The sequence below is a fragment of the Pogona vitticeps genome, chromosome 5, assembly GCF_051106095.1.
Source record: "Pogona vitticeps strain Pit_001003342236 chromosome 5, PviZW2.1, whole genome shotgun sequence".
NCBI classification, from domain to species: Eukaryota; Metazoa; Chordata; class Lepidosauria; order Squamata; family Agamidae; genus Pogona; species Pogona vitticeps.
This window is the reverse complement of record NC_135787.1, coordinates 147,667,286-147,693,954: the sequence shown is the minus strand read 5'-3', so window position 1 is coordinate 147,693,954 and position 26,669 is coordinate 147,667,286. Positions and strand designations below refer to the sequence as shown.

At 39.4% G+C, this 26,669-nt stretch overlaps 2 protein-coding genes across 4 annotated transcripts; one reads left to right on the top strand and one right to left on the bottom strand.

Moving 5' to 3' along the window:
• The first annotated feature begins 334 nt into the window (after positions 1-334).
• Positions 335-11,759, top strand: KRR1 (KRR1 small subunit processome component). 2 transcript variants are annotated; one of them, XM_020804367.3, is made up of 10 exons: positions 335-1,441; positions 2,601-2,773; positions 3,687-3,821; positions 5,466-5,591; positions 6,899-6,982; positions 7,984-8,040; positions 8,533-8,703; positions 9,727-9,804; positions 9,920-10,013; positions 11,135-11,759. In XM_020804367.3, exons 1-10 carry the CDS (start codon positions 1,363-1,365, stop codon positions 11,284-11,286), a joined length of 1,149 nt encoding a protein of 382 aa, XP_020660026.3. In that variant the 5' UTR covers positions 335-1,362; the 3' UTR covers positions 11,287-11,759. The 2 variants fall into 2 exon arrangements, with proteins under 2 accessions (XP_020660026.3, XP_020660034.3); XM_020804375.3 differs by lacking the exon at positions 6,899-6,982.
• Positions 11,632-25,438, bottom strand: LOC110084764 (glioma pathogenesis-related protein 1). 2 transcript variants are annotated; one of them, XM_020804391.3, is made up of 6 exons: positions 25,339-25,438; positions 24,660-24,861; positions 20,960-21,205; positions 18,255-18,364; positions 14,452-14,534; positions 11,632-12,245 (listed from the first exon to the last, which is right to left on the bottom strand). In XM_020804391.3, exons 2-6 carry the CDS (start codon positions 24,840-24,842, stop codon positions 12,154-12,156), a joined length of 714 nt encoding a protein of 237 aa, XP_020660050.3. In that variant the 5' UTR covers positions 24,843-24,861; positions 25,339-25,438; the 3' UTR covers positions 11,632-12,153. The 2 variants fall into 2 exon arrangements, with proteins under 2 accessions (XP_020660050.3, XP_072856462.2); XM_073000361.2 differs by lacking the exons at positions 11,632-12,245; positions 14,452-14,534; positions 25,339-25,438 and adding an exon at positions 14,598-15,143 and having other exon boundaries at positions 24,660-24,983.
• Positions 25,439-26,669: the final 1,231 nt, after the last annotated feature.

Below are 26,669 nucleotides of genomic sequence, written 5' to 3'. Positions count from 1 at the left end.
CTGCCGAAGAATTGATGCTTCTGAATTGTGGTGCTGGAGGAGGCTCTTTAAAGTCCCCCGGACTGCAAGGAGAACAAACCTATCCATTTGCTCCATTTAGTATCAACTCTGAGTGCTCACTGGAAGGACAGATCCTGAAGCTGAGGCTCCAATACTTTGGTCATCTCATGAGAAGACTCCCTGGAAAAGACCCTGATGTTGGGCAAAATGTGAAGGCAAGAGGAGAAGGGGACGACAGAGGACGAGATGGTTGGACAGTGTCATTGAAGCTACCAACATGAATTTGACCCAAGCAGTGGAAGACAGGAGGGCCTGGCATGCTCTGGTCCATGAGGTCATGAAGAGTCAGACATGACTTAAGGACTAAACAACAACAACAAAAATGGTGCTTTCATAGTCGGTGAGAAATTTAAGGTGCCAGAAATTTTTACAGTCACATGCTCCCTCCCCTCTGTGAGTTTCCATGACCAAGCAGGGATTTACTCTATCCACTGCACTAGTTATCCAATGTGTATTCTCAACCTCATTTTATGCATTCATATCAACGTATGTATATAAGATCATGCACATTGTACAGCTTACTTATGATTGACCATTCGGTATATACCGATGCCAAAGAGCAAGGTTTTTTTTAAAAGTAAAACAATATACTTTTATCTAATGTTTAGATACAAATAAATATCCAAAAGGTCTAGGAAGAACTAAAAGATAAATAAAATAGAAAACCAAATATCAAAAATATTTGAGAAAAGAATATATATGGCTATCCTATTTTGAATGGACACCAAATACAAAAAAATTAAAAAATAGATACAACTGATCAGTAAAATCGTTCATAAAAACAGGTCCTTTCAGATTTTTTTTGAAAAAATATAAAGGATGAGGGTATTTTGCTGGCCATCGCGTCGTTTTAATGTCTTCACGGACCAAGCCCTAGATAGCAGAAAAATGAAAACACAGTACAGTACTACATGCCATGTTCTCAAGCGCTTTATAGTTACAGTGTATTCTACTTCGTGTCCCGTTAATGCTGAAAACTACCAAACCCAGAATGCATTGCTTCCCGGCTCACGTCCAATGCAAAACAAATCGTACTTTCGAGTAACTAAGAGAACGGCGCCGCTCTACTGTCTTAAGAGAACAATTGGCGGGCTTCCTGTTTTTGCCGTCGATTCAGATTGTGCGTCATTCTAACCATTTTATCTCTATGTGTGCGTGATCCGGGGGAACGACATCCGGGCAAATGCTGGCGGGGGCGGCGGGCGGGGCGAGATTCAGACTCTCTAGTCAGCGTTGCGCATCGTCGTCGGCTCATCCACTTCCGGGTTTAGAACGGGTGTGTGTGTTTGAAGCGGAAGTGTCATGGCGACCTCCGAGAAAGTCGAACGTGGGAATGGGGGTGGCGAGAATAGAAACCCCAAAGGCAAGAAAACGAGCCAAGGTGATGCCATTTTCTATGCATAAGCTTTAGTCAAAGGAGCTGACTAAATGAGCAGCGCGCCACGTCTGCCGTTGGCATCAATTGGCTTTTTTCTTGTTTTGTTTTTGGAGGGAGGGGTGGCTGCCTTGTTCACGCCTGGTTTGACTCGAGAAGCTTCTCCCCATCTGCAGGCGGTCTCTTAAAAAACCCTATTTTCTAATGGTAGTCGGGGTTCAGTTTGAAAACGGAATGTACTGGCTGTAGGGAATGGTTTCTCTGCCTTATCCTAACCATGCTTCCTTAGAGAAGGATTTCAGGGGAGTTTAATTAGGCTAACTGGACGGGGGGTGGGGGAAGCGAAAGGGTTCGTGCATCCTTATTGGTTGTGTGGGGAGAACATTTCAGCACGTGTAGTTTGGATTCAAAGCTGCAACTGCTGATACTTCATCTTCCAAGCAGATATTAAAAATATATAATATATCTGTTCTGTTTTTCCTGTGGTCACTCTAAATGTATTCCTAAGTGTAGGGTTGCAGCATCTGTGTTGCATAGTATTGGCTTACAGATATACAGTATATATTAACCTGCTATAAATTGCTCTCAAAACTATCTTGGGCCAGGCTGTAAAACAGCATTGGGAAGAAAGAGGAAAAAAGACATCTTCACACACCAGTTCTTAAAGGTTACAAAGTGGGCTAGAGAATCCTATTGGTTATTTATGCTAGCATCAATTTGGTGGCATAAATTGTAGCAGAGAATTGCCACTAGTTAATGAGTTCACACTTATATTCATTGTAGTATGTATGCTGGACTTCGTACATAATGAGGAATATAGAGGGGGACTCCTTAGACTAGTGGCAATTCACTGTACAGAATGGTAATCAACATGTACCATCAAGTCAATTTTGATTTATGGTGACCTTTTGGGGGTTTTCCAGGTAGAGAATACTCAGAATATTCACAGAATACTCACTTTATTTAGGTTAGTGTAAATAACCAGTAGGATAATGGTTCTTAAAGTTTTACAGTTTGAAGGTCTTTGTTTCCCTGCGTTGGACCTCAACATTTGGATAAATTGTTGTGCTGCTTTTCCTTGTCACTCCTATGTCCTTCTCCTGATAGAACAGTTTTCCTACTTTAAAAAAAGGTAATACAAATATTTATATTTTTCTAACAATAGATGACTCTGAACTTCTCACAGTTCCCGATGGATGGAAAGAGCCATCCTTTTCAAGAGAAGATAATCCTAGAGGGCTTCTGGAAGAAAGCAGTTTTGCCACTCTGTTCCCAAAATACAGAGAAGCTTATTTGAAAGAATGCTGGCCCCTAGTGCAGAAGGCACTGAATGAACATGTATGAATGTTTTCTTTTATTTTCATAGAGCACAATGTTAACTTTCTGGTTCACAAGCTTAGATTGCTTGAGAAGATGGATATGGGGTGTCCTAGTTGTTATACTGTTGAAGATAACATTTTAAACCTGCTTATATATATTCCATCCTGCTTTGATAAATGGAAATGGCTTCAGAGGCTTTTGATGCTATCCTCAAAGAAGGAATTCCTTTTTTTGTTTGCATAATGGCCAAAATCCTATTACTTACACTGGCATAAGCGCAACAGCATAAATTTGAGCAGCCCCTGAATAAATTAAAGCTTGTATTTCTTGCCTTATGCCAAGTCACATGACTGATGTTCAATGAGAAATACAGGCATCAATTTATTAAACTGCAACAATTTGCTGTTGAGATTTATATAATTAGATTTGTACTGGTGGGTGTAAGTAATGGATTCTGGCCAGTGTGTTTTACAATACTGAGATGTAGGATAAGGTTGTCAGTTTTAGAAACATGAGGAGTCTGCACTATCCACTGGAAATCCATTTTCGTCTGCCATAGAGGGGTCAAAGTAAGATGTTTTCATAGAATTGGTCTACCTTGTTGTTGCTGTTGCCACTACCCATTCACTTGACTCATTTTCTGAGATCAGTCTGACCTCTTCAGGGGAAAGGACCAGTCAAATGGTGATTGGAGATTTTCTTCATTAAAGGCAAGTGAGTAGGCAGTGAAGGCAAGGAATAAGACCAGCCAGTGCCCTATATCTTATTCAACTGTCTTTACTGTTTCTTTGTTATTTGATATAGATAGGCAGATAGATACAGGTATAAATGCAGATACTGCATAGAGAATTGTGCTTGTAAAATCTGTTTGACATATAAACTTACGACATTGTTAAGAAACATGTTTACTATGTATTGCTTTGTTTTATAGCATGTAAATGCAGCGTTAGACCTAATTGAAGGAAGCATGACAGTCAGTACAACAAAGAAGACCTTTGATCCATATATAATAATCAGAGCCAGAGATTTGATAAAGCTTCTAGCAAGAAGTGTTCCATTTGAGCAGGTTTGTTGCAGTGAACTATTATGGTTCTATCATTTTTCCCTTTGAAATTGTTTGAATATTGTTTTTTTTTTTTTTTAATAATTTTATTTTATTTAGAAACAAGGATAGAGGGTACAGAAAGAAAGAGGGGATAGGAAAGGAAAAATAGCTTTAGGGGATAGGAGAGCATAAAGTATAACATCATCCAATCAATTCATATTACTAATACATATCAACTTTTTGCTTTTTCACAGTTTGATTACCCTCCTGCTTTTATCTTATCATTTAATTTTAATTTTATTCTATGTTATTCCAACATTGTCTGGTAGCTGCTGCCATTTATACAATACATCCCATCTTTCCGTTTCTTTTTGAATTGAACAGTCTTTCAGCCCATCTGACAGAATATCCATTTTTTTCACTTCCCATATTTTCACCATAAAATTATCTGGTTTCAGTATCTCTGCCTCCTTAAGATTTTTGTCATAGTGCTTTTTAATTTTGGAAGCTGCATGGGTCACTGGATAACTCTCTACTGCATTCATATTACCTGGTGTCATGTCTAATACAGACGATTCTAAAGTCTGTACAACTTCATTTAAGTTTTGTTTGGCATCTACTGTCCCCTCTTTCGTCCCTTTCATCAAATTTTCTATTTTGCTAAGACCTGCATTCACTCGCTGGAACCCTGTTAATATTAGCCTTTGTATATTAATCTGCCATTCCTTTTCTATTTCTTGCACCACTATTCCAGAACTTTGGGATTGAACAGACCAAGCCTCCATTTGTTCTTTTGAATTTTTGGGGTCCATCTCAGGCTTTGGGGTTTGTTTAAATACCACAATAATCACCCCCTAGAAATCCTTCCAGTTTCCACAATTTTATCAACAATTCAAACCCCTCATCATAAACCTCTCCTTAGATCTCCCTCCAATCTTTGTCCAGATATTGTAGTATAAAAATCAACTTTTAGCCCAGCAAATACAATATCAATTAGAACCGTGACGCAGTTATTTCTTCTTCTCCTGAGTTCAGCAAGCTTCTATTTTTAGACTCACACGTGGTCACAAACAAAACAACAGTCACAGAGTCTCAAACTGTCCAGTAGATTGTCCTTGGAGCTCGTCTTGTGATCTTCATTAACCCCTTAATGCTCCTTAGTCCAGTCGGCCACGTCAGCTCCAACCACCAGATTCTATTATTTATAGTTCACAAAGTCCAGAGAAGGCAAAGAATAGCATATCCCAACCACGCTGCATCCACCGAAGTCTCTTAAATCCAGTCAGACGGTGTTGCTGTCTGGGATTCTTCTCCAGAAACATAAGATTTATTTTTCCATCTCAGACTCTCGGCTTTAGAATCAGCCTGGCGTTTTAATAGTTCACTTGGAGAAGCTTAGTTGAATATTGTTTTTCATTTGTTTTTGTTTTTTTTTTTGTTTTTTGTATGGGTCTCTGACTATAGGGAGACTGGCTTTATAAAAATATAATTTAAAATGTTGGTTACCTGAATGATAAACACTGATTTGTAATCTTATTTCTCAGGTCTCCCAGGATGGATTCTTGTAATAAATTATATTATATTTGAATTATATTATATTTTATTTATTTTAATAATATTCTACCTATATCTTTAACTTTGGGCTGTCTCTGATGTTACATTTAGGCTGTACGTATTCTTCAAGACGACATTGCTTGTGATATTATTAAAATAGGGTCCCTGGTGAGAAACAGAGAGCGATTTATCAAAAGAAGACAGAGGCTTATTGGTCCCAATGGCTCTACCTTGAAGGTTTGTCTTACATTCTTACAGCCCAGTCCCATGTATGTTTGCTGAATGGTTTCAATTTAATTTATTCCCTGTTTGGTGAGTTTACTGTGGAAGCTTTGGTGATCATCAGCCCTCATCCCCACAAAGTAAAAATCTTGCTTTTAATGGCTTTGGAGGTATTTCCTGATCTAATAGGAATTTAACAGTGCATAAAAGAACCTAAAAATACCTTATATCCACAGGAGTGTTTGTGGTTGAAAAACAGTGGTATTCCACCATAATTAAACATCCAGAGCCAGATATAAATGTTCACGTGTTTTTACTATCCGCTAGCTATCTTGTTTTGGTGAAAAATATAACCAACACATAAGATTGAACAAGGTGTTGTGGCTATAATGATAAACTACCCAGGTCTGAAATCTCCACTTTCCATGGAAACTTACCAGGAGGTGGTATATGGGGAAACTATCTTACATGCCTTGAAAACACTTGATTGCACATAAAACACACAATTTCTGTGTTTAATAAATACTGTTAACTGCTGTTTTCAATTCAAAACAAGAAAAACTCATGAGGAAACTAGCATGGATCTTGAAGGAAATATAATCCTCTTCTATTTGTAAGAAAACCTAGAATTAATGTTGTTGGGTAATTTTCTGTCTCAGTAACAAAACAGTCTCTGCTAACAGAATAGTCCTGCAGTGAAAGGCCATTATTTGTGCTTTACACCATAGAAATAATATGTGAGTTTAATACTAGAACAGTCTATGCAAGCAAACTTGCTAAATGTGGTACTGATTTTCCCATTCAGGAACAGGACACTTCACTATCTTTGTAACTACAAAGTTGCTTACGTTGTTTGTGATGGTTCAGAATAATGCTGGTTTTCATTTCCTCTTTTTTGTCAAGCATTCCCACCAGTTTCTGTGCATCACATTTGAACCACAGAGTGGTGTCAGACATTTTTGTCCCCCTTACTCCTTTTTTCTCTGGAACAAAAAAGTAATCCCAGTGACAAAAAGCAATAAATTGACACAAAGTGTGTGGGGTTTTTTGGGTTTTTTGTTTATAAAAAGAGAAGTACTGTATGTACATGGCTGGTGGCTGAATCTTTGAGACATTGTTTACTTCTCTTCAGGTGAAAACATTGCAAAATGCCTATCTTGGGGATTGAGTTCTGTATGGATTCCACCAAAAATGTGACTCTTATAGAGTCAAAATGTCCCATTTGTCTTGATGATAGTGAAGACCTTTAAAATGCTTTTCTAAATTATCTATTATACTTTACTCTACGTCCAAATTATCTATTATGTTTTGTTCTATTTTAGGCTCTAGAATTGTTAACAAACTGCTACATCTTGGTTCAGGGTAACACTGTTTCAGCTCTTGGGCCTTTTAATGGCTTAAAAGAGGTATGATTTACTTTCCATACACAAGAACACTTTGGCATTAAATTTCTGTTGTAGAACCAGTTTGCTCCACTTCGAATTATTTTATGTCCATGAAAAAGAAGTGAAGTTCTCATCCCTATCCTCAGTTGTTTAACAATGCCAATTATTGTAAACTGCCCAGAGTAACCATTAGTTAGATACCTGCATGACTCTTGTAAGTCAGGTTCCATGGGTTAAAATGTGGAGGTATTTGTATCCATGCAAGCTGTGACTCATTGAACACCTTGCACAAATAACATGACAGAAGGTGGGGAATGGGAGCTACAGTCTTAATCAGCCATGACCACAGACCAAGGGCATCTGCTTGTGCCATGCTACATCCAAAAATACGAATATAAAATATCTGGCCAAACATATCACTTAAGAATAAAATGACATAGATTCGTATAATGCAAATTCTTGTATATTAGCAGCACTTCTTGTATTAGGGTGCTGATCTTTTGTTTTTGTCTCATGCTCAATAGGTGAATTGTTTTCAAAATTAATTGACCATCATGTAAACATTTGGTGGAAGTCATTTTTCAAAACCAACTTGTTCCAAAATACACTGGTATAATTGTAGTTTAGTCTGGCAGTGGGCAGACTTCACAGTGGTAGATTCAACCTTGTTTTTAAAAATTAGATTGACTAAGATTCACTAAACAGAGCCTGATGCAAAAGACACACTTGAAATTCAAGAATTCTGACCACAGAAATTAGTTTCGAGTACTAGAACTGAATGGTGGTCATGGTCTTTCCATACAAAAAAATTCTTTGGGTTATCCCGTTCTTCATTTCAGTAGTATAATTAAGGGGTGGGTGGATAAAGGTAGTTTGGTGTGCTATTAGGTATTGCTAACACGTTTGGGTACCTAGTCAGAAATCCTTGTCAGTCTATTCAAAACCAAGCAATAGATCCCATTCTATTTTCTGTTAACCTATGCTTTAGCCAAAAAATTGATTTGTCCTTTTCATAAATCTAGGTTAGGAAAGTAGTTCTGGATACAATGAAGAATATTCATCCCATATATAATATCAAGGTGAGTGTGACTTTTTGTGCTGTAAAAGGTTTTGTATAAGCCTTTATTTTGGAGTTGTTTTTTTAACCTGGGAATCTTATTAGTAGCAGTGTGTGTTACTAATTGGGCACAGTAATTGTATATATTGGAGTAATTAGTCCTGTATTCTGGGCACTCACTGAGCCTTCTAGCCTTAGCTTACAGTGCATACAGGATTTTGATGTTAAAGACATAAACTGCATATTAATTGGGAAGTAGAACTCAAATGACAGCAAATGTCTTTTACTGGCACTTCTAGTGTCTATAGCATATCATTGACCAACCTGGAAGTCAGACAGATCAGGGTATAATTAAAAAGCTTCACAATTTTTTTTGTAAATCAGATTGATTTTGCCTAAAAAAAATTGTGTTATCTGCTGTTGTTAACTGAGGTTCTTTTGAATCTTTTCCCTAAAATGGAAAAAATGGAACTGAGTAACATATTAACTTTTTGTGTGTTTTAATGTGGTGAAGACCTTGATGATTAAGAGGGAGTTGTCAAAAGATCCTGAATTAAGATCACAGAACTGGGAACGATTTTTGCCTAAGTTCAAACATAAGAATTTGAACAAACGGAAGGAACCAAAGAAGAAAAATGTGAAGAAGGAATATACTCCATTTCCACCACCACAACCAGAGAGTCAGGTCTGTGAAATTCCTCAGTTTTATTGCACAACATAAATCGTTTTAGAATAGAGAAGGAATAAGGAGTGCTCCTGCTGATTACTTTGAGGTTATAGACCTTACCACTGGAAAGTTGGTGAAAGGAAGGCAAAGGAAATAAAAATATATACTTTGTAAAAAGAAATGTTTTTGTCTGTCTGACAACAAAGAGAGTCACAAAACAGTAACAACTGAGAACTATTATGTTACTGTTGTTATCACTATCCCCAATCTAAAATAGACTTCAAAGGAAGAGCACATAATTTCTGACCAAATCTGTAAGCATTTGTTATGAGTGCTTGTTTGGTTTTCTTTGTCTAATTTTGGGGGAAGTTTGAATTATGGTGCATTTATGGCAAATTGGGCAAACTTTGGCCCTCCAGATGATGGATTCCAACTCCCATTAGCCTGTGCAACTATGACCTGTGGTCAGGAAAGACGGTATTATTACTTCAATGACATTTAGAGGGCTACAAGTATGTCTGTCTGATTGTGTTGTGCTATTTCATAGCTATTTATTCATGGATATATATGATATAATAGCACATTTTGTCTGATTTATCTGCAAATCATTATTTTAAAGCATAATTAAAAATAAGAGCAATAATGGCACTAGGTCAGAAATTGCTGTTTTGTACAGTTATTTTTGAAGAAATGTTATTTATTAGAATATGTAAAAGTGTTGCCCTAGTTAAAAAATTTGTGGGTTAGATCACATGAAATGACTTGCAACTGTGAAGAAGTACTAATAGTATAATAACTGGAGTATGAGCTTTTTCTTTGTATTGGCTGTTTATTCATAAAGTTACTCCTGGTAAGTAAGTAAGATGACTATTTCAACACTGTTTGTAGAATTTGGACATAGTTCGTTTCAGTTCATATTTCTAAAATCAGGACTTTTTTGTTTTTAAATGGAAGATTTATTCTGGAAGACAATATTCTTTAATATATTGAATCATATTATTATATTCTTTAATATATTTAATCATTACCATTATGTTTCAGATTGATAAAGAATTGGCGAGTGGTGAATATTTCTTGAAAGAAAGCCAAAAGAAGCGTAAGAGAGTAGAAGAGATAAAGGTACAATCCAAAGCAAGCAACTTTTGAAGTTGCTTTAAAATCTGGATCTTAATCTCTGTGTTCATTCTGAATTTTTTATCTTAATTTGTGTGTTCATCCCCCCCCCCCAATTTAGGCAAGACAAGCTGAGATAATTAACAAGAGGCAAGAAGAGAGAAACAAAGCTTTTATTCCACCTAAGGAAAAGCCGGTTGTAAAACCAAAGAAAGGTAAGATTGACAATCCTTGTTCACAAATTAATCTCTGTTTTTGTAAATTTGTTATGTAGGCACTAATGCGTTGGATTTCCTTAATTCAAATGTGTAAATTGTTTTTTTAAAAATTACAATGTTTGCAAAATCATCTTTGAGTATACAGAAGGGCCCCTTGATTCATGGGATCAGTATCTGTGGGTTCACTTATTCATGGTCTGCAAATATTGAATTAAATATTATAAGTATTAGAACAAAAGCGCAGTAAAAAAATTCACATGTTTTACCAGAACTGACCACTAGAGGGGAAAAGAGAGACTATGCTATTTATTTATTTATTTTATTAAATTTATACCCCGCCCCTCTAGACCACGTCTACTCGAGGCGGCTTACAGCATAAAATAGATCAATATTAAAAAAATGTTTTAAAAAATGTAGAGTACATAGCTGCTTAAGGCCTCTCCTCTTGCAACCTTTCTCCTGGGAAGCCACAGAAGCTCCTCCTGCCTGCTGATTTACCCTGTGGGGATGGGGGGAGTGTTAGTACTGGGCAATCGAGGTAGGAAGTGGGACAGCATTGAGGCCTGAGAGCATGCTGGCAAAGAGCTCAGCATGCACATAAGTGGCCGTCCCAAGGCATTGTCTTCTGTGCTGTGCCCTCCCTTCGAGTAACCATCAGGTTTGTGTGGATCTGAGGGAGTATGGGGGGAACTTTGTCCCTATAATTTCTGGAAAGTTGTCAAAAGTGGGGAGGGCATCTGGTTTGGGGAGGGAGATGTTTGCTATAATCTGCATTTTTTAGCATGGGGGTGCTTGGAACCAATCCCCTCCCAATAGGGAGTCCTACTGTATTGTAGTCTGCCTGTATTTTTTTCTAATTCGCCTGGCTGCATTTCGGAATGAGTCTTTTAAAAAAAAACACCAACCTGAATGGCTATGGTTCAACTGTCTTAGTTCTTTGTTTCGCTATACTTATAAAAATATTTCAGCAAATCTGTGAGCTGGTAAGATTTGTGTTGACATGCTTGGTGTCATATTTAAGCAGACTCCCAACTGATACGCATGAAATGTGTGACTTGTCTCTTAGAAATGGTGTGATAAAGCAGATACAACCTTCATCAATATCTCTTGCTTTGTAGCTCCTGCTGAAACAAAAATTGACATTGAAGGTATTAAAGAAAAGGTTAAGAAGGCAAAGAAGAAGAAGCTAGGAGCACTTCCAGTGGAAGAAGTTAAATTAAAAATTGCAGCAGATGAAAAGAAGAAAAAGAAAGCATTTGTGAAGTTGTAGTGCCCAGCTTTTCTGAGAACAAAGAACTCCATGTATGAAGCAAACTTCCTTTGCATTGTGTTTTTGCCGGTTAATGTCAAAACCAACACAAAACTGCAGTAGCTGAGATGAAAAGGACAACAGTTTCAAGATTTGCATCAAGCAAAACTGGCAGCATGTTCTATTACGATCCAAAAAAATATGGCCAAATATTCCAAATTTCCAGTATCTCTTAAATAAGTGGATGGCTTACATTTTTATGCATACATTTCTAGCAAGCACAGGATTGCCACTGAGAGGGTTTTGTATGTGGAGTGAATATTGTTAACACATATAAGATTTGTAGGAGTGTTATTTGACATTCATGCAGAGTATCACATAAGCTTGAAACAGCTAGAAGTTTCTGCAGGAAGGGAACATTTTCCCCAAAACACTTGTAAATTGGTTTGTATTTTAAGTATACTTAAATTACATAAACTATTTTTATATAAGTATTGATATTTCTGAATGTTGTTTTTGGTCTGTCTGAAATGTTATATATTGTTCAAAAGATGCTCTTTCCAAATGCTGACTAAAATTGAGCAGCAAGCTACACTATTTATGTACTCCATTGAGTTGAACAGGACAAACTGCATGTGGCTGTATTAATGCAGAACTTGGGTTTTTGTTTGTTCCCAGGTCATTATCATTTGTGGTAAAAGCATCATGGAACTCATATCTGTGTCACTGCTGAATGAAAAAGGAGGAGTTTTTATAGTAGATCAGCAGTAAAATTTGCTGAAGAAATGTTGATGTCTTGACATTTAATCAATTAATGCCAATGTAACCCTTTTATTCTATACTTGAAGGTATTCACTTTGCCATTGTTTCCAGAAAGAACGAAGAAATTCATTCTGGGGTAATGCTACGAAGCAAAATCACTGCAGTTGTCATTAAAAGTAAAAATGGGTTTATGTAGAAAGACTTGCTCCCATCAGTATCTGTAAATAAAATAGACACATTATTCGCAGCTGGAACTCTGTTAATGCCAGTTCAGCTATATCATAAAAGTGATGATCTGTTAATCTTATAACTAAAGCATCAGTCTGATCTGCCAGATGAAACAAGTTCCAGAAATCATAGATAAGATATTATTTGCCAAATGACTATAGGACATTGGCCAAATCTTATCACTCTCATCTACTGACAAAATGCAGCTGGCATAAATCTTGGTGCCATATTAATAGTGCACCCGTTAATGGGTTTTACAGCTGCTGCATGCTATAAAAATACACCAAGATTTTGACTTTTGATTCTTAATACTCCTGCAAAGTCATAAGAGTCCCCAGAGAACTGTTGCTTCGGGTGAACACTTAAGGCATCAAGCTTTGTATTCTTCTTGGTACTTTACTTTTTCCGAGATTCTTGCAATAATGTAGACATTTCTAAACCAGAATAGGGTTGGGAGCACATGGCTTCCTAATCCTGTCATAGACTCCTTCAGCAATCACCGTACCAATTAGGGTTGATATGAGTCAACAGTTCTATAGTATCTAGAGGTCATATATTCTTCATCATTACTGTAGAGTGTGCACATATGTTTGATGTGCTCATATCCCTGCCTCCCAAATTTGGCAATTTGGAAAAGTATTTTTCCCTCCCCCTTTTCCCAATTATAAGTATTTGGTCATGCCTCATCAAAGCAAAAAAGGTTCTTAATTAAATGCAGCACTAAGAGAAACAAAAGTTGACTATCCAGCATTCGGTGACTCAGAATGTGCATATTACTGCAACATCCACATCTTCACTCCTGTCTTCCATTCTCAAGATGTACAGCTCAGTTACGAATGTGTGTTGGTTATGTGTGAAATATTGGGAGAGAGAAGTAATTATCTGAAAGATAAATATGGAGAATACCCTGCAGAACTTAATCAGAAATTGATTCTGAAATACTATATGTACATCAAGAAGACTGACCAGCTGCTTAATCTAGATCCTAGTAGAGCAACAGAGGGTACTTAGACCATACCAGCTCAGAACAGTAGGTTGAGTTTTATGGTGGCCTCACAGGCAGGCCTATCTGTCATCAGCTGAACAATCCCACTATTTCAAAACATAGCGTGACACCTACTTGGCTAGAGAATACCTACTGGGAAATTGGCAGAGCATTCCAGTTCTTAGCATATGCTGGCTTGCTTATAAAAACTGATTTAAAAAAGAATCCAGCAATTTCATTTTCATGAAAAGTGAACTTTCTGGATGGAGCTCTGTCCTAAGACAGCCTGTTGTCAATTTTGTAATTTGTGCATAGCTGCAAAAAGCATTTCAATGTTTATTTTCAATTTTAAAATATTTTAAGTTTTAAAATACCATTTGGGTTGCACACCAGATTCATATCAGTCCATATTATGGACTTTGCCTGAGTGTGGCTTGTAACCAGGCAGTATTTAAAACCAGGGCAAGTTTACAAGTGCAGAAATAAATGGAGGCTCATTCTCCAAGGCTGCACTTCCTCTCTCAGAAGGAAGTGACAACCTTTTACATTATGTCAGGAAATTTGCTTGGGAACTGCTATGCAGGGATAGGAGTTCTGTGATAGAAGTGCAGTCACTGAAGAGAGCTTGAAGATAGCTGCATAGATATATGCTCTGCTCCACATAGGTGGAACTTTCTACACCTTTCCTGTCTCTTCAGTCCTTCATGCTGCACAAAAACTGGCTATGGAGGGTTTCTCCACTGTGTAGATTTGCTTTTAGGAGTCTGCAGGGGAAAGCAAACTCTCCTAATGGATTCTGCTGTTTCAGTGCCACCATTGTACCATCTGTACCTTTGTATATACGGCTTATCAACAGATCAGTTGATACAGTACATGTTTTAAACAGTTTATTGAATAGTGACAGGGTAGTGAGTGACACAAAATTATATATTATGAATATTAGAGCAATCGTACGATTGCCATCACCATGGGCTCATTTTTGAGTATATACATGCAATCAGCTCTAGATTCTCCATTATAAGCTACTTAAGACTGTATAACTGAGGCTGTCCCAAGTTGAATAGTAGTAGGTGCAATTAATGGCAGGGTAAAATTTAAGGATGATTGTTGAATCCACTCATATTTAAAATTAAACTTCACTAACTGGTAAAAACATTTCACTCATAGGTGCTCTTAGATGTACTAATGCCACTGAAAGATCATTTACTTACCACAGAGTTTGTCGTGACATGCTTTTCTACCACACTGACTGCATGGTTCTCCAGTTTTATATGGCTGAGTTGGGAAATTCCCACTGTGTCAAAGAACAGCCTTTGTCAGCACATTTAGTGAGAAAGAGATATGGCTTAAATTATATGTTCTATTTCCAATTTTATTCAAACTGAAATTGAAGTAATGTACACAGTGAAAGTTTATACAGTAGACAGTACTATATCACAGCCAAAATGTTACCAATTATTTTTCCAAGCATTAAACAAGGGATTCAGCTTTCTTTTCAAAAGTAATGCTGAAACTATTCTGCTATTTGCTAATTGCTTGAATTTCATGATGGGTTAGCATCTCAGGTTGCCATTGATAACCACACTGAACCAATTTCTTAAAGGCTGTAATGGGTCAGTATATTATTTACCTTTATTGTAAAGGCCTGTAAAGTTTGGCAAGTTAAATAAATATGGGACTAAATGTTCTTAACTTGACACTGGTTAAAATCCATATTTATGTCAGCTTTCAGTAAATAGTTAGACATCCTTCAGTCTCGAGAGACTATGGTAACGTGCTCTGTATGGAGGACTTGGAACAGCGTCTAGTGTGACTGAGAAGGCCAATTCGAGAGTGGCAATTCCTTTCTGTGTTGTTTCAACGCTGTATGCGAAGCTGGAGTGTCCTCTCCAGAGCACGAAGCCTGGGTAAAATAATATGGAGGATAGGCTGTTACCCAAGCAGCAAATCCCCCCTCTCCACATCACTGCAATAGTCCAATGGAAAGGCAAGAGCCAATACATTTTGTTCCAGCGATATCACAGGAGTGGGCAGAACGACACAAACTGCCTCTGGGACACTGGCTCTGGATTTTGCCTCGAGGATAACTCCTAAAGCCTTTTCCATCAGTGAATATAGCCACAAGGCAGTGGAGGTTTGAAATCGGAGTTTTCCTTCTAGATGGGCTGCCTTCCAAGGCTGCCGAGCCCCACCTATCTGGCCTGCTCCCTGAGAGTGTGGAAGTATGATCGGACCCCTAAAACTTTCCTGACCCCCAGGTGTATGCAATGCTATTTGCCTTTCCTATTTACCAGATTAGAGTGAAAAATAGAATCGGAGAATTTCATTTAGTGCTTCTGCTCACAATCATTTAAAGCCAAACCCCACCCCCTTAGACCATGTGGTCAGGGAGAGCAAAGATCAACCTAGAAAAATATACCTCCCCCCCCCCCCCAAAAAAAGTGCTCCCAACAGAGCTCACCTTCTGCCTCAGCTTCCTCCTCAGGGAAAGGGTTTAGGACTTTTGGAAAAATAGAGATCTCTAGTAAATTCCCAAATCCCTCTTCGTTTAAAGGCAGTTTTAGCTTTTCAAAGCTAAGTGTGAAAACGAGTTCCTGGTTAAGTGTCTGTAAGCATCTACAGAAGATTAGCTTCTATGTCTTCTCTAATAATTTACTATTAAACAATGTTAAATCTCATAAGCAAAATATTAAAGTTTATTTTGAACTGTCTTCCTTCTTTAATAAATACATACCTGTTCTCAATTAAAAGTTCATGTGAAGCTTCCTTTAACAGAGTAAGCCCATGGGTCCATCTCATTCAATACTGTTAACACTGATTGACAGTCCATGATTTCACGAAAGTGTTTTTCCACCCTTATCTTGAAATGCTAGAGACTGAATCTAGGGATGTCTGTATGAAATGCATATTCTTTGCCACCCAGTTATGGCCCTTTCTAAAGGCAACCTGGTCTCCTCTGTGCGTTTTGGGCTACAGCTTGCAGAAACCCAGGTCTGCATGGAGCTATGGTCCAAAGAATTTTGAGAATGCCAGATTTTCTACCACTGGTTTCAGGAATGAAAAAGAACAGTATGAGCAATATCGTGTGAGACTCACTTTGGCTTTTATAGTATGTAGAGACAGGTCATTATTAGACACCATGAGCTGGTCTTGAACTTAGTGCTGAGAGATGTTGCTATGTCCTCTAAGCTTACCTAAATTTTCACGTTGCTATTTTATTTATAAGAACCAGTATGGCGGAGTGCTTAGAGTGTAGGGCTAGGACTCATGAACCTAGGTTCATATCCCTGCTTGAACATGGCCACCCCCTAGGGATGGCAGTGGTAAACCAACCTATGAATATCTCACAGACCTAAAAAAAACAAAACCCAAAAAACATCCTCGGCAATGGTCACAGACTTGAGTGGCACATAAAAAAAAATTTTAGTTGGACTTCTGATTCCCCATATTCCTAAGGAACACGTATAGGAAGAAATAGCATATTCCATAGTTCTAAGGAATGTCCCTGTCAACACCATATTCTTAAAGTGATAGATACGTCTCCTCCATTGTGAACTATTTTACAGCGTTAGACAAGGGGGCACAACATAATCTTTATGCCACATGTGGGAGGAAGGATGCAAAAAGAATACTCAAAATGTGACTATAGGTGAGTTAGTTATACTGTATTATGTTATTCCTTCCCCCCACCACCTTTTCTACTTCTGCTTTGCTTTTCAAAATACTGGGGGAGGCCATGTGGCTTGTAATCCCCACACAAAACAGGAAAAAATTGAATAAGCACGACAATAATAGATAAATATTAGGTATCTATGTAAATATGAAAAATATTAAGTATACTGGGTATTTAGGTAAATATGAAAAAAAAATTGAAAAGGTAAAGATAAAATTACTAAAACCCTAAATTTTAGGTTTACTAATTACTAATTGAAAAATCATGCGGGGTTTCATTGCTTGGCTGAAGAAGGGATGAGGGAGCTCCCCAGTAAAGGAACGCTAAAGCTGTAAGATAACCATTAAAAACAGGGCCAGAAAAAAGATTCTTCATTGCTGATTTTGGAACTCAGGTAGGTAAGGGCTGCAGAGGGACTCCTGGCCCTTGTACTGTGGCAAGGAGTGGAGTGGTGCCGTTTTACATAACTGGGGTCCCGGAAAAAGCATGCTGGACCTTCTGTTGCTTCCCTTGGTGGGAGGCATGGCTGAGCTGGAGATGACAAAAAACACCACAAAAAGTTTTGTTTCTGATCTCCCTGGCTGGCTTAAAAGCATTTGAGTCCCAGCCAGTTCAGGTGGTTGACTTTAAAGATCAAAGATTCTGGACCAGAGGCAGAAGGAGGGAAGAAGGAAACATTTTTGGTTTCCTACGTGGATGATGATCCAAATTTCTCTTTTTGTCGCACTTTTATGGATGATTGGAGGCATAGGGCTGGATCCCATTTTAGGGGGATTCTCTCAGGGGGAAGACAGAAAGGGGACACTTAGCTCTGGAGTTGTGTATTTTCCTCCCAACCAGGGAATGGGGGAACTACACAGTGGTTGAGAACCTGTATGCTGTCTGGGGTGCCATCCAACAGCAGGTCATCATCTGATCTCCTGAATTTGCTTTGCCTTATGCCAGGAGCAAGCTCAGCTGTAATACATAAAGCTGTGGCCTCTTTTTTTCCATCAGCAAATTGTGTACGTGGAGAATGGTGCTCTCCCATTCCCCTCCCCACTAAGCAGTCAGGACAGCAATTTCCTATGGCTACAGGATCCTAGCCTGAGACTATTAAAGACTGATAATCAACCCAGACTTATATATATAACCAACATGACCCGTGTATTATGTGCCATCTTGGTCTTTCTGGGAACCATTTGTTACACAAATAATTCCTTTAAAGCCACCCAAAGCTCGGTCAAAGAGGAATAATTAAACCACATCTATCCCTAGTTGTCAGTTTCTCAGACCCAGGAGGACCAGGAGATGCTCCATCCTGAAAGAAAATCTCACAAATTGCAAATAAAAAAAGCTTACGCAGGGCCGTAGTCACAAATGAAGAGCACAGCGTCCGATCCAGTGTAGTTTTGCAGTTTAGGGCAGAATTGAGCAGCACAACCAACTCTGTAGCTTGTTGCCCAAACCATCTAAAATGAAATTGGGACAGTGCTTTAGTGTTCACCAAGACTTTTTAGCTAAAACTTACCTGTGATATATAGAAATGATTTATAGATCAATACATCATGTTAACATTCAAAGATGAATTGAGGAAACAAAAGGTTTGTTTTCCAGGCAAGATGAGTTGTCAAACAACAGCAGATATATTCATGTAGCTTTAGTATCCTGACATCATAAGAGCCCCTTGGTGCAGTGGTTTAACTGCAGTACAGCAGTACAGCCTCTGCTCATGACCAGAGTTTGATCCTGATGGGTTCAGGCAGCTGGCTCAAGGTTGACTCAGCCTTCCATCCTTCTGAGGATGGCAAAATTGTCCCTGAGGGACAAGTTGTTGTTTGCTTAACTATGCTGTAAACCGCTCAGAGAGTGCTTTAGCACTATGGGGCAATACATAAGTCAAAACAGCAGCAACAGCAACAGATAAACTGTGGGTGCTTGCACCCATGACATGGTTTTCACTGCTGTATGTGGGTGTGCCTTAATCTTGGAGCTGCAGAACTGAACGGGACCTATGGATCATCAAGTCCAGCCCCCGTCAAGGAGGCACAGTGGAGAACTGAATTTCCAACTTCACTGGAGAATTATGGGAGCTGTAGCCCGGAAAAGTAACTTTTTCCAATGTCTAGTGTTTGCTGCTTTTTCTGCAACAGATTCACAAGCTATCCTGTAGCAATTAGGATCCGGACCTCTGCCCACACATATGTGAACCTCTCTAGAAAAGAATTTACCCCCTTTTTGCACTTCTTATTGCTAGGGCTTTTAGGATAGGCAACTTTGAAATATCTGGTGGCCAATTTTATGTCCCTTGCGGTTCTCTCACGGACTGCAAAAAACAGGAAAAGAATGAAGCCCAAAGCACCTGAAAGGTCAAAATATTTCCAGATTGGAACAGATGGTGTTTTATGGTGTTTGGCTTGAGTGCTTTAACGCACTGAAAAAGTCATTTGCCACTCTTTTCAGGAGCTGTGCTTCAACTTTTGGGATAGGGAAAGAGGGGGCTAATGCTTCTCCGGGTAAAAATCTCAAGGCAAGGAGAAGTTTCACTACTGAGTGTGAAATGGATGTCTAGCCCATTGCACACCCATTGCCAGCCACATGGACTAGGCTCAGAAGAAAGGTGTTTGCAGGCATCTTGGGCTTGTGCAACTTCAGCATATGAGAAAGCCAGATGCAAAAGGAGGGGCCTGGGGGGGGGATTGCCAGGGTCTGCATGCACTTAGTCCCATCAGGCCATTTGGAGAAAGCAGGGAGTAGAGTGTGTGTTTCATGTGAATTTCCCTATTGCCTAAGCCCTCACAGCATTGGGACAGGGCCTGGGGGAAATAAACCTCTTGGGATCATGATATGCTTTCCATAAAAGCTGGCAGTACTGTAGGCTTGGAACAACTAGCTGTTTTGCTGGGTTCTTGTGGCGGTTTGGGAGTATTGGGGATAGATTGGGGGGATGATAGAGGCCTGCTGCTAAACCCCCTCCATTTGGGGTGGTGGTGGTAGGGTCAAGGACCAGAGCGGCCCCAGTTCAGGGGGCCAGAGCCTTGGCCTTGCCCTCGGATGACAGGGAGCCACGGAGTGGCATACACCTACCTGGTCTCTAAGGAACTCCCTGGTTTCTCAGGTGATGCCCTTGGGCCTCCCGATCCGGATCTGACTCCAATGCTTAGCCAGGGGAACTGTGGTTGGAATTCAATTAATAAAGCTGCGGCCTTTTTACTTCCAGTTCAAAGCGAGCAGTGTGTTTATTCTTTGTGGGAGGTACCGGGCCCGGCTCAGCCATAGGCTCACAAATAGTGAGGTGTGAACCCCAACAGGAGTAGAGGCATTTGTTACTTGCCTTGCCTCCAGAATAGTTCCCCCCACTCCCCTAGTTCCTGGCTCAGCGTTCCCATCTGGTCAGCTGAGGTTCAGCCGGATTCTGGACCCACATAGCTGCTTTCTTCATTTCCACAATCACCTGGCACAGAAACAGCTCTGCCTTTTTGCCCAGCCCTTGCCTGGTCCACCCCATGGCATTGCCAATGCTGGGCCTCTGTTCTTAGGCTTTTAGCCCTAACATATCAGGACATGGGACGTCGCTGAACTGCTACTCCAGATCTCACCTTGCGGGGCTATGACAGATTTCCCAATGATGTAGCCACTTGCCCTCCTGTATCCTCACTGACTCCCAATATGTCATATTTTCTTTGAGGAATAATTCAGTGGAGAGAGTAGGTACTCATACATGTACTGTCATCATGTCCATACTGGCATCCTAGCTGCTGAGGAAAGAATTGAGACAGGGACATTCTGGCTGAAATCCTATTGCATGGCTCTACCTGTGCAACAGGAATGACAGCAGTAGTAAATCACCACTGATCAAAAGGTTCCTTTGGCAATTTTGGGGAGCATGCAACTTTTTTGCAATGTACATGAGCCATATGCACCCTGAAACCACCAAAGGAAAACTTCAGCCAGTGGCAGTCTGCCGCTATTGATGATGTCCTTCGCCCTGCACAATGGATTTCACCCATTGTCTCACAACACTTGTTAAGAACCAGATTATTCTTGAGTCATAAGCAGTGGCTTACCTGAGTGTAATGTCCACATATCTTGTCACACTTTTGAGTGTCATATTCATAAGACGAGGTTTCATCAAACCAATTTGTGAGCGCTAAGGTCACATTAAAACTTGTCAGGGAACCTGCCCAAATATTTTCTCCAACGTTAGCAAATTGAGAGTGGGCCTTATGTGGCACCATTAGATCAGGATTATGTACAAATTGACAATTCTTTGCCCAGTCTTTGGCAGTTATTGCTAGCTGATGGTCCCAGCTCTACAAAAGAGTAACAACAGGTTACAGTCCTTTTATTTCATATTGTAGCATCTAACAATAGCAACAAAATATAGGGAAGAATGAAAATACTTCTTATAAATTCAGTATTTTGCAAAGAGAGAAAGAGAGAATAGAAATTGTGTATGCTTTATCTAAAATGTGGACCGGTTAGGGGATTGGGGTCTGTGCATGGGGAAGGACTCCTCCCTGCTCACGGGTAAGTGTGGCATGCTCATGGGTGCGTGTGGTGCGCTTGTGAGCATATGCGGATGGGTGTGGCACACTTGCAGGTGAGTACACCACACTCGTGCACACATGTGGGTGGGCTGACTCTGCATGCATATGGGGGGAGTGCGTGGGGGACGGGAGAGCTGTCTCTGCGGCCCAGTCTATGAAGGCCATGGACTGACAGCGGGCCTTGGACTGAGGGTTGGGGGCCTCTGCTTTACCTCAGTGTAGGGCTACTCTTGACTCACATTAAGTACAGTAAAGAAAACAGAGGATATCTGCTACCTGTTCACTGACTCCCTGCTCTGCATATATGTGACATTCTGAATAGGAGAGGGTATCATGCAAGCTTGATTGACACAAGATGGAGGCAAGATTGAGCAACTGAACATCAAGGACTCGGGGATTGTTTTGGGAAATTGTCTGGAAATGCATGACATTTATTTATAGATACTGTAATGCTACAGCAGCAAGGGGAATAAGCAGTGTGGGAACATTTTATGAACTGGAAATGAATAGAAGAAAATAGGGAGAAATACATGAAATATTATCTTGGAAGATTGAAAGAATATTGAAAGATTGTCATACAGAGGAAGAGCAGGATTTGTTCTCCGTTCTCACAGAGTGCAGGACACATGTTCAAGTTACAAGATACCAGATTTTTATTGAATATTAGGAAAAACATCCTGTTAGAGCAGTATAACAATGAAACCTATTACCTCACAACCACCTGTCAGATATACATTGATTTGGATGATGACATTTAGGTACCTCCCAACTCCATTATTCTATGATTCTATGATACATATTCAGCAACTAAGCATGTGAATTCAAAGAAGGGAATCTTGATTTATTTGTCTTTATGTTGATTTACCTATTTTATTTTATTTTATTTTTTGCTATATTATAGTATTTTCTGTACTATTTTGACTGCCTAGCACTAAACAAGCAGTATATAAGTCAAACAGACAGACAAACAGCCAGACAAGCAAACAAACACTTGGATCCTCTGTGATCTACAGGTTTTACAACTCAGATTTCCGAGGTAAAAGATTGCTGTAGCTGTCCAGACAATAAATTTGCAGGAGTCAGCAGGGACGAAGACAGAGAGCTATTCCTGCACAGAGCAATCACAAGAGAAGCTGCCTTTGACAAGGTGCTAATTGGCAATTTCCACCTTCTAAATATATTTAGGTTTCCTAAGTGACCTAGAGATACTCTACTCCAGCACTGCCTTGAAAGCCTTTTTAAAAACACTGTTTGTAGACAACATGAGCTCAACTGAGGGGAACTGACACCCCTGCAAGTTCCCCTTTGCCTTCGGATCAGGCAATCACACCGGGCAGAAAGCAAAGAAAAGCAATGTCAGTCCAACAACAATGGCCAAATTTTTGAGAGATATTGATTCTGAAATCAGTATCTTACTGATAATTACAATTTTTTTTGAAATATTTACGATTGTCAGGGTTGGAATAATTATATATTATTATGTTTTTAAATGTTAGATCTGTGTTTATTGCTTTTAAAAATCCTAATATACATTAATGCAACTTGTCATTATATGGGGCATACAGTAAATTCATTAGGTTGCACAGTGCTATCTTAGGTATCAGTTAGCAAGGCTAGCTGCTGGGAGTGTCGGGTCATACCACATGTGCACTAGGAAGAGGCTCTTAGTATTTTTATTTTAAAAAAAGTGTTCTATGAAATATGAAATCTAGACCATTGAAAGGTATAGGTGGTTGAATTACATTCCTCTTCCTTGCTAGCTATTTTTAAAGAGATAGCCATTCACCATTTGTGAAAAACCAAACCAAACAGAAATGGAGGTTTTGAGGCACCTTAGGCACATAGAGTACAATTCAAATGGTTCCCTTTTACAAATACTTGTACATATCTGTAATATTTTCTTCTATAGGACGCGCCCCCCATATCCATGAGGGATTGGTTCCAAGACTCACACCCCCACATGGATCTGAAAAATACAGATTATAGCGAATGCTATACATCAGTGGTCCCCAACCTTTTCCCAACCGTGGACCAATTGGGGGGGGCATGGCACGCTCGTGCAGGGTGTGTGGCATGCCCTCAAGGGGTAGAGCATGCTTGCACACATGCACACAGCACACTTATGGGGGGTGCTCATGGGGGGGAGGAGATCTGTGTCTGCAGCCCAGTCCTGCCTAGATCATGGAACGCAACAGGGTTGCAGACCAGGGATTGGGGACCCTTGCAATACATAGCATGGTCTCTGGCTCCTTCTAGTGGCCATGTCTGGTACTGATATCATAGACATACTGTACATTTCTCTAGGATTTTTCTTTTAATATTTTAAATATTTTCAGATACTGGACTAGTTAATCAGCAGATGCTGATCCTGTGGATATGGGAGTCCTACTGTATCTTGACTATTTGCTAACTTCCCCACCTATCTAGGCTATAAGCTTATATAGATCATTGTGTACATTGTGTATATTAAAGTTCTATCCTAAATATTGTTTTCCATCTGTCTGAGGAAGTGGATTAGAATCCAGGAAAGCTCGCACTACGATAAATCTATTAGACTTCAAGGTGAAACAATACTTCTGTTTGTTTCATTTGTTCTTGTTGTTTTTGTTAGATATTCCCCTTTCTGTTTTGGATTGAAATAGTTTGCTCCCACCTGGTCATCTTCCACATTCCCACAACCCTAAACAGGGGGAAAAAAGGTATCTGTGCTGCAGTAGTGTACCTCATATCACCTGAAACCTGCCACTTAGGCTTCTCAGCTGGGTTAAAAAGAATTTTAACATTTGAAATCTGTTGGCTGGAGGATTCTGGAAACCATAGTTCAAAAAGGCAACTTTTCTGAACTCTGGGTTATACCCACTGATTGCAGTAACTGGCCTCAAGGAATATACTGTGGGATCAGTGCGGGTGTTATACAATTTCCAGAAACCGGATCAGATACATCAGTGAATTGGAGAGACCCACCCTCTGTTAAATAAACATGCAGAGATTTGTTTAGAAATAACATGTAGACATGGTCCTTAAAACGCAGCTTATATTTCATTAGAACCACACCATCCCCCCAGCTGTCATTTCCAAGAACTTCATCCAGGACTATAGTGCTCCTCACAAGTCCAGTGGTGGTTGGAATTATCCAGAAACATCTCTAAGCAACTAGAAGCTGGCATAAGCAAAAGCAATTTTCCTGTTCAGTGGAAGATTATAAAGATGCCCTTACCATCCGTTTCATGTTGCTGGCTGGTGGATTCACATTGGATCTGAAATTGTTGTGCACTCGGACACATTCCTCAATGAACCGCTGATCTTCAATACCTGGCACAGTATCTTTGGTGTAAAAGTTGCAGCAAACAAAGAGATTCAGGAATACCAAGGCCCCGACGCATAGGCAGACACTTGCCATCCTCAAGTTATGTTCTTAACTATACAAAGAGTGAAAATATGGTAACTGTAAGTGTGCTCTTTATGATGTTCAGCTTGAACATTTCAGCTTGTTTTCTCATCTCACTTTATTTGAATTGGTATTTGAATCTAGATAACAGACATGAATCAACCAACACAGTAGCTTTCAGTGAAGGCTGAGACTGATGTATGAGTCGACTGTAATTCAAACCGATCCTTGCTAAAAAAAATTACTTCCTTATACATTTCTACAATATTGCCTTATACCTTGAATATCTACTTTATTATCTCAACTAGTTAGAGAAGCGGGGGGTTGAAACAATACGGTGCAATTACTTTTAAACCAATCTATTCAATGTTTTTCCTGTTTTGTCGTATATTTTAAAAGCCCAAATCATGACATCTCGTTAATATCTGTGCCGTAGGACTTCAAATCTCATCTCATAAATTTTACCACCTGAGTATTAAACACAGCAACAAAATATATTGTTCTGTACTTGCTGTTTGCAGTTAGGGCGACATCTGCTGTCTTCAGTTGCTCTGACTAATGGTAGACAGAGTCCAAGGTGGCAGTTATAGAACACAAGAGGATGGAATATTCCAAAATTGTTGAATGATGTCAGTTGCTGTCTTCTATGCTGAGGTTTGGGTATTTGCAATCAAGACACAAATTAGATTACAGTACCTTGCAGGTGATATGCTTCTTAGGACATGAAGTCCTCCTAGTCACAGTGCTCTTGCATGCTTCCTTTAGTTTTGCTAGGTACTCTCAAGAGCAGGTGGATCAACACCATTAAGTTCAAAGTTAAGAAGAATTTCATGTCCAGCTTGAAGAAGAAAAACAGCCACCCACAAATAAAGTATTTCTGCCATACATCAAAGGGGTCATGGACCGCATGGGGAAACTTTTGAAAAAACACAACCTACAAACAGTATTCAAGCCCACCACAAAAATACAACAAATGTTATGGTCAGCAAAGGACAGAAAGAACCCCCTCACCACTGCAGGAGTATACCGGATACCTTGCAGTTGTGGCCAGGTTTATATTGGAACCACAAAATGAAACATCCACACCAGAATCAGAGAACATGAAAGACAATGTAGACTAAAACAACCAGAAAAATCAGCAGTAGCTGAACATGCCCTAAAACAAGCTGGACATGAAATTCTATTTCAAAATATGGAAATACTGGACAACACCAGCAATCATTACATTAGACTGCACAGGGAAGCCATTGAAATCCACAAATTTCAGCAGAACAACAAAAAGGAAGAAAGTTTGAAACTCAACAAAACTTGGCTCCCAGCACTGAAAAATACAGACTGCAAAAGGTCAACGAACTCTACCCAGCCACAAGGACCGGTGATCACTACACACAAAAGACCAGCTAACAACACCCATCAATCACAGTGACAGATAATCTCTCCTCCTTATCACAACAATACACCCACAACAAAAACACACTGATCACCATAATCACCCATCTCCTGAAAAGGACAAAAGCTGATATCACAGCCATAAATACTCAACTCCCAAACAAACTGCACCAGAGCACAGAGTGCTGTCCTCTGAAGATGTCGGCCACAGAGACTGGCGAAATGTTAGGAAGAACAACCTTCAGAACACAGCCAAAGAGCCCGCCTTCAAAGTTTTTATTTAGAATTTTTAAAAATGTTAGCCATGGAAACTCACTTATGACCTCAGTTAAGACAGGAGGCTTACTATGATAGTATCTGGATGTGAGTGAATAACAGCAAACAAAAATTATACCTTGGTACGATTGCTTTTATCACCTACTTCTGCAAAAGCATTGGTACACTTCTAAC